Genomic DNA, 17,565 nt, shown 5'->3' on the forward strand with positions numbered 1-17,565 from the left:
AATTAGTATTGGGGACTCATAACATACATAGTTTTAAATCTTTAATATTCACCCTATTGGTGCCCCGCTTTACTATATTTATAAAATGGAATGGTTCTTCTTCATTGAGCGATTTTTTAAAATAAACTTTCCCAAAATCTTTTGTAAATCTAAACCACTTGATCTCATTCCAATTTTATTTTTTGCCGACATCGTCAATTTTCCGCAAAGTAAATAATTGTTTAGCAGCGTTTCCAAAATCATAAATATTGCTTTGTTGCATTTCGATAACTAAAAATTCCATCTAACGAATCGAACAAATTGAAACCAATCATGAGGATGGTGTATTTTTATTGATGTTTTTTTCTTCTTTTTTTCGATTAGTGCATGGTCGCTATCATAGTCCATGTGAGTGTGGCCAGTCACTAGGAATTTGTGGTCTATAGTAGTTATATTGCTGTCCATTTGCGCAAAATTTCAAACATTGTTGCAACGTAACTATTTTTATTTTGACCTGGACAGCAATCACTATAAAATACTACGTGTTTTGTATTCTAGACCATATTTTGAAGATGGTTAAAAACACAGGAAGCAATCTCATTTCCTCCTCTTTTTGCTAGAGCTTCATGCCACATATAACATATTGCTTGATTGGTTTCAAGATCATGAACACTTAAACTGAATGTCCATAATGGTCGTTTGTAAAAAAGAAAAGGGAATCCTCAACATTGGTGTTGGCAGGCATTGCTGAAGATCAAAACAAAACAACCTAAGTGAAGCATCATTCATAGCTTTTGCCTCAACTTTCTTCGCGGCATATGCTTGTTGTGCTTCACTAAGATGATGTGCTTGCTCTGTTTTTGAGAATGTTCAAGTAAGTCGCATTTGTGTCAAGTAAGTAAGGAATTTTTAAATTTCAATCCCATTTGATTACACAGCCTCGAAAATATTGTTAACGCCACAGAATGGTCGTATTTCTCGCAATGTAAGCGATGCATTGCTGCCACCGATAGATCACTTGGAAGGTAAAGTAATGATGTATCACGACGACTATAGTGCGACTCGTATGATGGAAAACGGTTAATGAATTCAATAATTTCATTTTGCTTATTAGATGATCATTTTCTGGCATTTTTGTGTCTCCCACGCATATCTGTAAATCCAGTTCCCTCAATTTTTGCTTTAGCAACTGATTTTATGAACTGTTCTGACTCGCACAAAGTAAATCTAAAGCATTTTTGGCATACTGATATTTTTTCAGTATTCACTTCTAAAAAATAGTTGTAAGAATAATCTCTTCTTCTTGGATTTACAGCAGACTTAAACCGCTTAATGGTTTTAGTAGTCTGCAGTTCAATCAACGCAGCACCACCTGCTCTTCGCAAACGATATGACCCGTGTGTCCAATAAGCCTTATGTATTTCTTTTTGCTGGTCATAAGATATTTTAGAAGCGCAGTTTTTCCTACAAGTTTCCAATTTACGCAATACCCGCGCGGAAATTAATTTGCCGGACTTTGAAATGTAAGATATTCCCTCGTTTCCCAGCTGATTTGCAAGTTTCCTTGACGATACTGCATTATTCGCAACGCTTAATGTGTTTTCCTAAATTTAAATTTTCATTACATAATTTCAAGCAATAAATGTGTAAGATCACAAAACTATTTACAATATATTGGTTAGTATCCCTTAAAATTGAGTTTTGATCAACATCATCTACGGTGTTGTCAGCAACTATTTCATTTTCACAAGAATTAGCAACTACTGCATTTGCCGTATTATTAATATTGAGCTCGATATTCATATTATTTTTAGTACATAAAGTCTCAATAAATACAACTTGTATTTCAGTATTATTATCACTTAATAAAGCATTCAATAACTCTGAAGAAACACTTTCGTTCAAAATATTATTATCCATTTTTCTACGACACCAGAATTGTCTACAAACTGAACACAACAACTTATGTTTGCAAAAAAATTCCGTAAGCACACACCAAAAACAACCTACATGCAGTTAAAGTACTGTTATATTTCAACGGCACTTTAACATAATAGCCTTAGTAGAGTTAAGATGTTTTGCAAAAATGAAGATTTCAAATATCGTAAAAATTGAATTTTGTTATAAGAACGTATGTTCACTTAAGTAGACAAAATTAAAGCAGGTCTTTGTAATATAAGAGATTAGTTAAATATAAGTTATTCAACTTAAGTGTGTATAAGTTTTAATGCATAAACATTTTAATATTGATTAAACTACCTTTAAAAAAAATTAAGTGGAAATAAGATATTGTGGCTAATGTATTATTTTCCAAAAAGACTTAAGTTAAAATATTAATGCGTAACACTTCAAAAATAACATTTCGTAATTGAAATTTGGCTGAGTGCTAGAACATGAAGAGGAGAATTAAAATATGTTATAAAATCAGAAAGCACTTATGCCGACTTATGCCGTTATTATTTGTTGCCATAGATACGAATCTGTAAGCGTACATTTCTAAACATTGAAATTAGCATAATTTTTCTCATTTAGCGCTGAAAATGCTAATTCTTCTATTTTCGTTCCCGTGATGCAAACAGTGGTGAAACACGCTAATAATTTTCTGTGGTGGAACATGCTTAACCAAAACAGTAAATATCCCAAAGTGAAACAGCCTTAATCGTGAACTTTCTCTATGTAATACGTTCCCTGGTTGCCACGTATGTAGTTATTTTTACTAACTATTGGGTCATTATGAAAAATGTCCGAACGCCTCCACCTGGTGGTGGCCAGGTATCCGAAAATGCGACAAGTAAACATATTCGTTATGAAACAATTATAAACCAACAGTCAAGGCAGTTGGACAAAAAGGAAAAATTGTGCGCCTTTCTTAAAGCCGAAAATCTTGAAAAACCAAGATCCAGTAAAAAAAAGGAAAGCTGAAATATCTCGTCAGCTTGTGAATTCAGCTTACAAAACAAAAACAGTTTACSATTGCACACAAAAAGAAGTTTCATAAGCTCGAAAAAGCCGTACGAAATAATAAATATAGATGACAAAATTCTTAAAAATTATGCCATGGAACGCAGACGGCCTTAACGGCCTTAAATGAGCTAGAAACAATACTCGTTCCTGAAAAAATTTACGTATGTTTAATATCTGAGACCCATTTTAGCACTCCAACTTACAATATAATTGAAGAGAGGAAGGTGATATCGGTGCATCAGTTTTGCTTTCAAAAAAATCATTCCACTATTGACCAAGTTCATAGCATAACTCGAGTCATTGAAAATGCCTTTAAAGAAAAAAAAATTGTCGGCCGAAATACAACCTGCATCAATTACAACATTGCAAGAAGATTTAAACAAAATATTTGAATTGACAGCCAAATGGCAATAAAATTAAACGAAAATAAATCAGTACATATTGATTTCACATACAACATCGATAGATAAATGTCTCTGTACTTAAACGGTGTGCAAATACCATTTCACAATACTGCGAAATACCTAAGTATGACCGTAGACACAAAATTTAGATGAGTACACATATGAAAAAGAAAAAAGAAGAATTAGAAATRAAATTCAGAAAAATGAATTGGACATTGGGTAGAAACTCTGCCGTATCCACATATAACAAAATTCTGGCAGGTGCTCAGATCAGTTTGGACTTATGGGATAAAACTTTAGGGCTACTCAAAACCGAGCACTAATCTTGAACGTGGTCTCGGAATTGACTCAGTTGCAGCAATCAACAAATATGCAAAGTCTCATATGGAAAGACTTTCTGACGATGTGAACACTGAAGCCAGTGCTCTTGTCGCTCAAAATAAATGGAAAGAAAGGTTTAAGCACAAATTACCGTATCACTTTATACAGTAGCAAGGAAGTTCAGTTGTTRCATTATTTATTTTGTATTATACAATAAGCAAAACAAATTGTTCGTTAGTTTGTTTTATGTTAACTAGTTACCATGGCAATGAATTAAAAAAATATATATACATATATATAAAATGCAACTTAAACCAATAACTGTACAGAAAAGTTATTTTTACCAGTCTTAACCCATTTAGATATTTGATTTACTGTTATTTTTTGGAAGAAGACAACGAGGTTTTCATTTAAGTAGTTTGGTTTTTTTAAGTACGGTGCTAATAAGGATTGTTCTTGTATGGTTAATTTAACTGTGACAATTTTTGTAGAAGCGAAGAAGGAATAATTTTGTTTTGAAAACACTCTAAATTAACCCCTAAGGAGGCTACTTAAGTCCCTAAACATAGAAAGATTATGCACGTCGAAATGGCATACTCCTTTTTCTAAGCTCTCAGACTTTCATTTGTATTTCGGAGCAAATTCCAGCATGCAGTTTGCTCAGCCACTCTTTATATTTTATGTGTACCTTTTCAAGGACACAAAATATCTGAACCCCTGTGTATTTATCTGATTTTATAACGCTTTTATTTACTTCACCTGTATGTATGTATGTACGTTTGTTACATTATTTTCAGTGGTACAAACAATTAAACAGGCACTACAAAAAATAAAAAATAAAACAAACAAGTGAGGAGGGCTTTCCGGTACAACTGAACTTTTTATACTCTTGCAATTTGCAAGAATTAAGCCAGCGAAATACCTTACGATGCAAAACCTCAACCAGAGGATCGGAATCTAAGCATTTTTATATATATAAACACATACTATAAACGTAACGTTTGTTAGAAAAACGAAAATAATTATATGTATGTAGTATATGGGAGTTGGGGCGGTATCGAACCGCTTTTATCTATTGACAATTACCATAGTTATATGGGGGCTGGGGTTAAGTTTTCGCCCAATTGTATATATTTTAACCACAGCACAAGTATTCTGTTATGAGGAAAACATTTTCTGTAATTTTCAATGAGATACCTCAAATATTGTCCTATATATTCAACACAAAGTCCCATGGAAAATCGAAAATCTTTATATTAGGTATAAGGGGCTCTGGGAAGTATACCCCCGATTCAACCCATTTTTGATACTCAGAATTACAATTGTCAGGAGAGAATATGAGGTTTGAAAATTAAGTAATGGGACTGATTTTATTGCCGCGCTTGTGGTAAACGTGTGACCTTGAAATTCCCTTTCTCTTTTTCCGGCATCCCTATATGCGTCAAGTTGAGTAGACGTGTGTTTGTAGTGCTCGTCACGAAAATGGAAGAACGAAATCAAGAGAAACGCGTCGCGATAAAATTTTGCGCCAGATTGGGCGAAACTGCTTCGGAAACGTACGCTAAAATTGTAAGAGTGTATGGTGATAGTGCTATTAGTCGTGCCCAGCTCCGAAAAAAGCTCGCATGAGCAAGTCGAAGGTGAAAACGATGATTACTGCTTTTCTTGATAGCCGTGGAATCGTCCACAAAGAATTCGTTCCACCGGGGAAAACTGTGAATCAAGCCTACTATTACCAMGTACTCGAAAGATTGTGAAAACGAGTCAAACAGCCTCTAAAGGGAACACCGTGTTGTAACAGAAGCCTTATTCGCCCGACATGTCACCCTGTGACTTTTTTTGCTTCCTAAAACAAAATCGGTGGTCAAACTAACCTATTTTGAGTCGATTACGGACATCCAGGCGGCCGTGACAAGGGTACTCGCGGACATCCAGTCGAAGCGTTTCAGAAAAGTTACGAAGAATAGAAAACGCGTTGGTATCGCTGTATAGCTGCCCAAGGGGACTACTTTGAAGAGGATGGCAGAGTTGTGGAATAATTTTGAAACATACGGTTTTTATGGAATCAGTCTCATTACTTAAATGTCATACCTCGTACTGTCTGAATTTCAATTGTATATCCCATACATTGATAGATATTTTTGGTCAAAAATCAACTATAGATACTGGGATAATATACTATAGATAAGGTGACATACTTTACTGTACATATTTATTAGAAATTATTAGTGCAAAGTTTCATCCCGTTATATTATTTACTTATTGATTTGCACACTGGAAAGTGAAAGAATCAATTGGAATTTAAAATTGGTTACATGGGAAGTAGCCGTGGTTGTAGTACGATTTTGCCAAGTTTCGCAGAGTGATGTAGAATATGAGAAAAATGCTGGTTATTAAATTAAATCGAAATCAGTGAGTCGGGCCCCGAGATATAAAGTTTCAACAAAAAGTTAGGGGTGCCACATCCATAGCGTTTCACCGGCTCTCATAAATCCCTCTTATACAATCTTGGAGGTAAAATACAATATAATGTTTGTGGTGTAATAAGTTGTTTATTAACTGCATTTTTAGTAGTTTTTCTACTCTTGCAACTAGTTGCTAGAGAGTATTGTAGTTTTATTCACCTAACGGTTGTACGTGTCACCTAAAACTAAATCTTCTTATATATAAAAACGAATCGCAAAATGTGTTGCTAAGCGTATAACTCAACAACGGCTGGACCAATTTCACTATTTTTTTTAAGTATTCGTTGTGGTTCAAAAATGGTTTTTACGGCAAGAAAAATTTGAATAATTGCCGGATAACCCCTAAACACAGCCCTTTTCTTTTTCCCCATATACATAAATGAATGAATGTTTGTTTGCTAGTTTGCTCGAGAACGGCTGAACCAATCTTGATGAAATTTTCAGAGGTTGTTCGTTGGGGTTCGGGGAAGGTTTAGAAAAAACCCATATGCTTTTCGTGAGGAAAAGTCGGAAAATTCCAGAAAGTGACTTTTTTCACACAAAATTTTTTTGTTTTGTTTTTCAATTATTTGAATCGTTCAAATTTGTCATTTGCTTTCTTTATTCCGGCTAAAATTGATGGATATCCACTCTATCGGTATTGCTCACCAGACGCCAATGGCAGAACTTCAGCATTCACTTTAGAAGAGTGAATATCGAAGTTGACAACATATGGATCGTACTATATTCACCATGATTGTCTAATTTGCATTCAAAACTCATATCAATGTTGAGTATTGCAGTTTGGTGTAATCTTTAGTTGAACTGAAGTTAGTTTAGTTTAGTTGAAGTAGTTACGTGAACTGCAACTGCGCCGTGAATTATCCAGTGGAATTTCTAAGTTCTTTGGAGGGGCTTGGTATGCCACCGCTTCATTCCGCCCCAAAAGTGGATCTGTCATTATTATGTTTCGCAATCTTCATGCGCAGAAACTGTATAATGAAACCCGACTGTGACGCACTTTTCGAATACAAGGGGGCAGAATGCTTGATTCTACTAATTCCTTTGAGTTCTAACAATTTGCCATTTCAGTTCAATCGTAWTACGTTTCCAGTAAAAATTTAATTGGAGATGACAAAAAACAGGACACTTCGCTAGARGTGTGGCATAAATTTGGAAATGCTATGTTTTTCATACGGCCAGATATACGTGGCGTGCTCACGAGTTGGAAAAATATATTTTCGTACAAAGGAACAGAAACCAAAAAATGTGGTTTATCAAGCTGCGTTACATAACATTAAAAAAAAAAAGAAAWTTACAAATTTAATTATTTTCTTTTCATTTCAAAATATATTTCACGGGGGCAGGCCAACGGCTGCGGGGTCAGCTAGTAGGGTTACATACGAGGAAAGTTGAAATCCGGTTGTCTGTCTATCTGTCCGTCCGTCCATCCGTGCAAGCCATAACTTGAGTAAAAATTGCGATATGGTGATATGTGGTTGGTATGTGAATTCCTTAGTACAAAAATTTCGAGTTCGAATCGTTTCCACAAATTTCCATTAACCGAAAGCATATAAAGTGCCATAACTAAGCTCTAAATTGAGATGTAAAGCTGTAATTTGGTATAAAGGTTCGCAGTAGCAAAGGGCACCTTGTGAAAATGGACGAAATTGGACAACAACCACGTCTACTTCCTATATAGCACCATTTTAAATTCCACTTGATTCATTCAGTTTCCAGTACACAAATCAAGAAGTAATTAGTATAACGGGATAAAACATTGCACAAATAATGTCTTAAGTGTGTGACACCTTATGCTCAAAAATTGTTTATATCCAATATAAACTGTTCAAGCCCCTAGGTAGCGAAAATGTCTGTATATATAAGTATGATATACTTATATATAACTGACATAAGGGGATAATCCTTCCCTTATAATAATATATCTGTATGTCAAAAATAGGTTGAATCGGACCAATATTTCCCCTAACACTCATAAACTTAATATAACAAATTTCGAACTGCCGGGTGATCCCTTAACTTATATCGGTCAATATGTAAGTTATSCCAATGAAAATAARAGAGCGGTTGCATCCGCACATAGGACTACCTTACTTGTTAATGGTACCGTTATATGGTGATTGAGTGGTAATTCCGATTTCATCCAGTTTTACACTGTTGGTAGAAGTTCTTATAATATATGTGCCGGGTGAATTTTGTTGTTGTAGCTCGTGTTTGAGAGATACAGTGAATCAAAAAAATTTTGGCACACTTTGATTTTCTAAAGAAAGATAGTTAAAATGCAACAAAAATAATCTCATTCAATTAGTTTTGTACATAGAAATATATATAGTTAGAAACAAAACAAAATGCAAGCGAAAATATACCGTTACATTCACCCCCACTCCCCCCAAATCTAGAAAAGAAGTAAGAAACAGTGAAAAACACATCAAAAAAGTATTGGCACGCATCATGTTTTTTGCATATTACTCTTTAAGTTGACTTCCTTTGATCCCGTTTTGGCTGACTTCTGTTAGATATTGCCTATTAATGAATACTTAGAGCAATTGACTTTTAGTAATGTGTTTAGAATTCATATCTCTTCTTTTAAGTCGTGTTTGATCGCAGGAATATACCAAAGCTTTAGTAAAATTTTTAATTCTGCTGTCTTCTACTTTTTTCCTTACCATAGGGATACCAAGGTATTTATGGATATTTTCGTTACGCACATACCATGGTGAACACGTGATTTTCCTTAGCATTTTTGGTCGGAATCTTTGTAATATATCAAYATTAGTGGCACAGGTCGTACCCCATAGTTGAATGTTATGCATTCAAATCTGCACTTTGTTGTCTAGGCTAAGTTTGGAGTTTCTATTTAAAAGCCAAATTAAATTTGCAGCTCTAACCTTCATACTAAAATATTGTTTATTTTTACTATCGGGCACATCTTTGGTCTAAGCGAAAATGCATTATGCTTACACTTCTGTTCATTCACACTTATACGCCAGTTCGCTAGCCATTCTTCGATAGAACTTRAATGCTCCGCAAAAGTTCAAGTTAATACATTATTAGCTGGAGGATGAAGTCATGTGTAGAAGTTCACACAAGTGAGGAAAAGTTCTCTTATCGCCATTCACTTGGGAGTGGCCAGAAATCACTCAARCAGCTCACGACTTCCGGTCTTTGACCAAGTATCCTCCGGGTAGCCTAAGATCATCCGTTTGAAGGCGAGCTAAAGTGAGAAGGCGAAATATCCCCCAATGAAAAATTTTCAACAGCCTCGGATGAGAGACCCCCCTTTTGATTACGACCACCGTCGTCCAAAAAATGCGATGGACGGGACAGGGACCGACAYGAGTAGGTCCTTGTGGCATTTACTACAGTGGACATATAAAGGAGCGCAAGTTTGATGTGGGATTTGTGGTGGGAGAGAGCCTCCGTCGCCCAGTACTATCATTCACTCCGGTGAATGAACGTCTAGCCACAATCCGCATCAAAGCGAGGTTCTGCAACATATCGCTGATTTGCGCCCACGCCCCAACGGAACTCAACTCAACTGACGTTGAGCAACAAAAAAAATCTCCGTCAGAATCGGGAAGGACTTGTCCGAGCCTTTCGATACCAAACGAGGTTTCAGACAAGGCGATTCCCTATTCTGCGATTTCTTCAACCTGCTTCTGGAGAAAATAATTAGAGCTGCAGAACTAAAGAGMGAAGGTACAATCGTCTATAAGAATGTASARCTGCTRGCGTATGCCGATGACATTGATATCATCGCCCTCAACATCCGCGCCGTTAGTGCTTTCTCCAGACTGAACAAGGAAGCAAGGCAGATGGGTGTGGCAGTGAGCGAGGTAAAGACGAAATATCTCCTGTCATCAAACAAACAGTCGTCGCCCTCGCGACTAGGCTCTCACGTCACTGTTGGCAGTCATAACTTTGAAGTCGTAGATAATTTCGTCTATCTTCGAACCAGCGTAAACACCACCAACAATGTCAGCCTGGAAATCCAACGTAGGATAACTCTTCCCAACAGCTGCTACTTCGGACTGAGTAGGCAATTGAGAATCAAAGTCCTCTCTCAACAAMCSATGAGTCGACGTTGCGAGTTTTCGAGAGAAAAGTTCTGCGAAAAATTTACGGCCCTTTGTTCGTTGGCCACGGCGAATATCGCATTCGATGGAACGATGAGGTTATGAGATATATGGCGACATTGACATAGTTCAGCGGATTAAAAGACAGCGGCTACGCTGGCTGGGTCATGTTGTCCGAATGGACGAAAACACTCCAGCTCTGAAAGTATTCGATGCTGTCCCCGACGGGGAAGCAGAGGAAGAAGAAGACCTCCATTCCGTTGGAAGGACTAGGTGTAGAAGGTCCTGACTACGCTTGGAATATCCAATTGGCGCCACGTAGCGAAAAGAAGAAACGACTGGCGCGCTGTTTTTAACTCGGCTATAATCACGTAAGCGGTGTCTACGCCAATTAAGAAGAAAAAGAAGCTGTTGTAAGATCTGTTGTATATACGATGTATAGTGTTGAGCCTAAAACACTGCCCTGTAGTACACCAGCTCTTATCTGTCGTTCAGCAGATATGAAATCTCCCACTTTTACCATAAATTTTTTATTTTTTAAATAAGACTCCAATGTTTTATACAATTCTAAAGGTAGAATTTTTTTAATCTTGTATAAAAGACCTTCGTGCCACACCTTGTCTAACGCCTGAGCTACATCTAGAAATATTGCTGAACAGTACTCTCTGTGCTCAAATGCTTTCCTTATCTCGTTAGTAATTCTATTTACTTGCTCTATTGTGCCATGTTTCGCACGAACACCTAATAGATTCATTGGTATTGTATTATTTTCATGGAGGAAAGGAGACATCTTTGATAGTAATACTCTTTTAAATACTTTTGAAAGAATGATTGGTATGTATGTAGACGGCTGTGTTAAGTCTTTCCCAGGTTTATCTATGAAGGTAATCTGCGACTCTTATCATGAAGTTGGATAATATCCGAATCTAAGAATTGRATTGAAGAGCAAAGAGAGCACCTCTACAGCAATAATTGGGAACTCAATTAGCTTTCTTGGGGAAATATTATCATATCCCGGCGACGTTTTTGSATTAAGTTCTTTGATGATACCAATAATTTCAGAAGGTGAAGTCTTAAGAGACTCGAGCGACTCTTTAGCTGTGTTAGGTAGRATTGACAGCTTAAAGGTGTTCTTTTGCAAATGGGGGTTTAAATACCTTTTCTAGGAGATTTGCGAAGCAATTGGCMTTTCCCTCGTCCTTTCGAGCCCAATTTCCACCCAAGTCTCGTATAGGCATGTTGGAGTCAGTTGGTGGCTTCATGAACTTTAGGGCTTTTCAAAGGGAATTTTGCTTGTTTGAATTTGGACACAGCTTCTTTATATACATTTCGGTATTCAATTCTTTCTCACGTTTAACCGCTTTTTTGTAAATTTACGTACAGCAGATTTTAATTGCAGYTGAGTGGAAAGGGAACGATTTATCTGCCATTCACGTCTTGCACGTCTTTTTTAAAGCGGATTATAGCTTGTGTTTGGTGTTGCTAAGACAGCTACTCTGGTTATTATATCATTGACTACTCTTATGCTTTTCGTCAATATCTCTTTATTTTGTACTTGTCGGAGCTTGTATTTTGTATGTCACTGTAAATGCGTATGTTGTAGTACTAATATTTTGTAGATAACTGTATGTGCCACAACGTTATTTGAAGTAGGCGACGCTATACTACTATACTACTATAGAATGTAAATATAAGCATAGTAACAGTACTAGAGAAACTGTTACTGAGGACCAGATCGTATTCTGCGAACAGAGTTAAGAGACTCGGGAACCGTTAGCTACTTTTATAGCAATGAAAGGGTGCGTATATAATTAGGCGCTATGTCCTCGTAGAGTCACTTCAAGAGGTGATCTTGATGGGAGCAGAACTCGCTGTGATCGTAAAAATAAAAATAACAAGTGAAGTTATTGAATAAAGTGTGAAGTGAAGTGATATGGAGACTWGTACAAGTAAATCTTCTACATACTCAATATTAGTATGGATACTTACGTATTTTTTATATTTTAGCCAATTCGTTTTATAAGAAGTTAGACCCACTTTTGGATTAACGAATATGGGTTSTTCACATAACTTTATTATTACAGGAGAGTTAAAAGAAGATAGATCAGTACATGTAAGCTGTTATGTGCGATTTATCTATATTTTTGATTACAGAAAAATCAATTAAATATGGTATTTTCTTACGATCACTAGGCCAATATGTTATTGTGCCTATTTATAAAAATATGCTATAACGGTCGTCCTTTCGGATTAATTAGTCGTGAGCCCCGTATGATTTGCGTTGTAATCTCCAACTGCTAGAAATCTTTGTCCTAGTGTTCCAAAGAAGTCTTTAAATTCGATTTCTGTAATTTTAAAACGAGGTGGACAGTRTAACGATTTCTAATCAACACTGCCGTGCCACCATGCGCTTTTCCATCGGGATGACTTGTAACGTATAGTCTAAATCCCGGTRTATTGAAATTATTTTTATTTGTTAGATGAGTTTCCGAAATAAGCATTACATCTATATTCTGATATATCTGATAATCTCCAATTTATGTTGGTTAACACGGTTAGCAGTCCATAAACAGATATTTAGTAAGCTCAATTTTTACTTAATAAATTTTGCAGCATTTAATTTTGAGATTTTATTAAATCTTGGATCATGTTTTTCATGGTAGACATAAATTGTGTCATACACTGTGTAAGATTTATAATCATATTTGCACTGTGTTGCCTTTCACCACGTTTGCATAGCTTCCTTACAAATTATTGTTGCTGGAAGTAATAGGATTTGAACTTTTTTCTGAGGTTGCCATAATTCAGTACGGGGTGTTTGTAACCTTTGGTTACGACGTGCTTGAATGCCCTGTGACAACTTCGATTTCAAATCTTTATCGGTAGTTAGCAGTGTGATTTCTTCCCCATGTGCTGCATTTTTTATTATATTGGGGGTGGTTTGGCATTAACGACTGTGGTGGTACCCTTCGCACCGTCGTCTGATCTATTGCTTAGTAAGGCAAATCTATTGCCATTTAAAACTTCCGGTTTATTCTTAGTTGGTGTACCGCCTTGGAATTTTTTAGGATTGACCGCTGACTTTCAGGGACTTAATTTCATTTTTATATTAATCTAGCGGTCAATGCGAGTTTGTACAGACTGGCCTTTTTTTATTGGTACATTCTCACCTTGCTTTATGTTGTTCTTCGCTGCCCGCGTACTTGGTAGTACCTGCTTACATGTTTGTGTGATCACGTTTGCTGCTGGCCGTTGTTATTTTATTATGTTTTTTATGTTTTTATTTACACTTTCGAAGTTGTTGCCTAACTCTTGCGCTTAATGCACTTTTTCGGTATTTGTTTATTTTTTATTTTTGTTTTTTTAGTAATAGTAGGGGAGCCCAAGCGGGGATTTTCGAGATTACTACAGCGTGTCAGAAGCGTGTACCCCTACCAAATATGAGCCCTTAATATGGAGGGGTGCGTTGGGGAGATTAGAGAACAAAATCGATCCTTCGGGAAACTCGAGCGTGTCAGATTAAAAGATGGTAGATTAAATACATGAGGACGAGTGTATATTTCAATATTCTGACAGTTCGAGTGTGACTTAGAGAAATAACAAATACGTCACCTTAAAATTCTCGAGCGCGATATTTTTTGTTTTTCATTTTAAAGGTAATTCAGTCAAAATCCCGAAAATCATATAATATGACAGTTTCCATGGGGTGATACATATAAAAGCGTCGACAAAAGGTCAAGCGTACTGATGCTGAGAGGTGTGTATCCCACCTCCTCATTTTCTTTCTCACTCTCTCGCACCGGTCTCAGCTGGCGTCTGCCGCCATGATGCCATCACAGCTGATCACCATAGCGTGGTTGTTGTTAGTAGACGCTTGACACTTTTGTTGGTTTGTGGTGTTTTCTATTTTTTTACCTTTACATCGATCTGTTTTACATCCATTGTAAAAATGAGTGACGTTAGTGTCAAATGTGTTTTCTGTGGCGCAGAAACGTATGAAAAACAGAATTCTTCCACTTTTAAATCGTCAGATTAACGATATCCCTCTATAAAATTGTCAGATTTTATTTTGGGAAGACTCGGACATCAAGTTCAACCCCCTCCATAAAAATATGACGCGCTCGAGTATCTCAAGGTCACCTTTTTTTTACAGGTTTTAAAATCAGTCATGACTTTTGGTCACGTCGAAATTATCAGAAATTTAAAAAGAACACTTTTTGAGGTTCATTAAACCTTGACCTAGACTTTCTTTTTTTAAACGTTATCGTGATAATCTAGTAAGTCTCCATGACGCTCCAGTAACTACAAATTTAGCACTCCAGGCTCCCCTACTATAAGTTTCTACGGAGCGCATCAATACACGTCCGATATAATATGTACCTGGAAAAAAAATCATTTCGCGAAATAGGAAAAATTTTCAATAGATAATTTTCCAGTGTAAAGAATGTAATAAACCATTACATAAACAGCGGAAAAATATAAAGCAATTACAAATCAGGGAGGCCAAAAACCTTTTTCTGATCGGGAGAAACGATCCATTGTTAGCGCAGTGGCAAAAGACCTAAAAATTTCGGCTGTAAAATTTAGTGAAAAAAATGCAGGAACAACTGGGGAAAACATTTAGCTCACAGACAGTCCGAAATACCCTGCATAAGGCCAGTTATCATGGTCGTGTACCTCGACAAAAGCCTCACATTTCAAAAGCTAACAAAAAAAAAGAGGTTAGATTTCACTAAAGCTCACCTACACCAACCTGAAACTTTTGGAAAAACGTGATTTTTAGCGCTGAATAAAAGTTAAATTTATTTGGATCGGATGGGTCTTAAAAAATATGGCGAAAGCCCAACATGGAGTTCCAAGAAAATAACATCTTTAAAACAATCCAGCAAGGCGGCGAAAACGTAATGGTGTGGGCGTGTATAGCGGCAAGTGGAGTTGGGAATCTTGTTTTTCTAGACGGAAAAATGGATAAGCTTGTTTATTTAAGCCTTTTGAAGAACAATTTGATTCCGAGCGTAACTAAATTTGGCTTAAATAGAGAGAAATGGCAGTTCCAACAAGACAATGATCCCAAACAAACTTCGCGTTTGGTTCAAGAGTGAATAATTTATAACTGCAAGCAGCTGAAAACACCTCCACAATCCCCCGATCTCAATTCCATCGAGCATATTTGACATTTACTTAAAAAAAAAAATTCGCAAGTACCAAATATTTTTTATTTATTTATTTATTAGAAGAAATATACAAAGTAGTATTAAACCTAATTTGAAAAAAGAGAATACGAGCTATTAACGACATCGACTCAGAACAAACAAATATCTTAGGTTACCAACCAAAAATAAAGTTATATTTTATTTTGTAGGAAACAATCAGTAATAAAATTAAAAATACTCATAATATTTGTAAACGAAGGAATTTTTAACAATTCTTGATAGTTTGGCACAAAATTGTGCTTTTGCCTAATACTCGGTAAAGCTTCGTTAAAGATGTAATGAAGTGATAGCGTGTTTGCGCAGAGAGGGCAACATGGTTTTACTTTGCCAGTTAGAAGGTGCTGATATGTGAGTTGTGTGTGTGTGTTGTAGGCGAGATATGTTCCTAGGATATAAAACTTTTGTCCTTGTGGGATTGAAGGTAGAGTACCGATGGTGGAAATGTTTCCATTCCGTGTGTTTATTTTCGTGAACGTAGCGGTCCTGCATATTACAGAGGTCGTTTCTGTCATGTGGCTCATATAGTAGGGTTGGCTGATTCAAAAAACCGAGTTGCATGGTCTGCCTGTTCATTTCCCATAATACCAACTTTATGGCTGTATTTAACGCACAGGTCGCGAATATTCGATATAAGTGAGGCAGTGTTGCGAATGTTACAAACAGCAGATAGACAAGAAAAGCTATCCGAGCAAATAACAAATTTGCCTTTGCTACGTATCGCATATTCTAGTGCTTTGAAAACGGCAAAAGCCCCGGCTGTAAATATCGACGAGTAACAAGGAAGAATCCCGCCTGTAATAACTTCTCGATTTGGTTTGGTGAGAGTAAAAGCTGTGTTTGGACCCGTCTGTGTAAATTGCAGTCCAATTGCTTTCTTCATAGGTTTTCATTAACTCTAAGAAGAGTTTCTGAAATACTAAATTACTGGTATTACTCTTTTTGAAGAAGTGCAGGAACATGTTAATAGTTTATTTTTTTTAACAAAAACTCCGGCTGTTTGTTGACGCTCTTGTACTTTGGAGGCGGATATATGTTTAAGTCTTTTCCGTATTTAATACAACGGCGTAAAGTGTATTTTATCTGAAGTTCCGTTTATGACGCGTAAATTACGGTTTTATGTAAGCTGGCATTTGGAGAGTATATCAGTTTTGGAATTAGTTGCATCGTTCGTTCGAATACCCTTTCCTTTAATGTTGGTAGGCCACATTCCGCCAAGATACACTTAATAGGTGATGTAGGGAAAGCCGTAGGTGTAGGCTCGCTGTATGGTAAGGAGGTTCCAAGAGTTTCAAATTACAGTTTGCGCACCATCCAAAAATAGGTAAAGCGTAGTCGATTTTAACGAGTATTAAAGCTCTTGTGGCGTTTATTAGAGAGTTGGGATTAATAAAAGATCGTTTACTAGTTAAATATTTAATTATGTGTAGTCTTTTTGTTAAGTTATTTCTTAAGTTAAGACATTGATACCGAAAATTAAATCTTTTATCAAAATATACTCCTAAAATATTTAAATAGCTTACGGATTCTATTACAATATTTTCAAAAATTAATTGTGGATATACATTTTGTCTTTTTACAAATATGAAGTAATTTACAGTTTGGAATGGAAATTGTTGTATCAGATTTGGAAATGGGGTATTTCTTAAACTCTGTTAGTATTTTCTTAAAAATATTGTTAGCAGTTTGGGGATCTTTTATATTGCAATAAATAATAGCGTCGTCCGCGTACATAGTAAGTTTAATACCTTTAGTTTTAAGGCATATCTCAGTTAATTTATCAAAAGCTATAATAAAAAGCATCACCGATAGTGGCGAGCCTTGCGGTATACCATTTTTGAGAAGATGCAAACATTGCAAACATTTTTGAGATAGAACAATGTTTATGCGAACCTGAATCATAGGATCATAAAAGCTTTTACTATTCTAAACACTTTTGGACCTGTCTTCCAAGCTGGTAATTGGCTTAGCACTGCATGAATTCCTATGCGATCAAAAGCTCTCTCGAAATCAGTGACCAGGATAGTGGCATGGTTTTTCTGGAGAGAGTGTCATATAATGGGTGATTTTTTTGAGGTTAGGATTTTCATGCATTAGTATTTGACAGATCACGTGGGATATCAGACATGGTGTCAAAGAGAAAGAT

The 17,565-nt window shown here is 36.2% G+C and overlaps 1 protein-coding gene across 1 annotated transcript in view; it reads right to left on the minus strand.

Annotated features, from left to right (window-relative positions):
- Positions 1 to 1,292: 1,292 nt before the first annotated feature.
- Positions 1,293 to 17,565, minus strand: part of LOC108977367 — a gene marked incomplete at both ends in the record, with an annotated part of 34,925 nt that continues 18,652 nt past the window's right edge. The window contains 1 exon segment of the mRNA XM_018946997.1: positions 1,293 to 1,583. Coding sequence (XP_018802542.1) covers positions 1,293 to 1,583 — 291 coding nt within the window.

Source organism: Bactrocera latifrons, unplaced genomic scaffold (assembly GCF_001853355.1).
Source record: "Bactrocera latifrons isolate USDA-ARS-PBARC rearing strain unplaced genomic scaffold, ASM185335v1 scaffold_1169, whole genome shotgun sequence".
In the NCBI taxonomy this organism is placed as follows: domain Eukaryota; kingdom Metazoa; phylum Arthropoda; class Insecta; order Diptera; family Tephritidae; genus Bactrocera; species Bactrocera latifrons.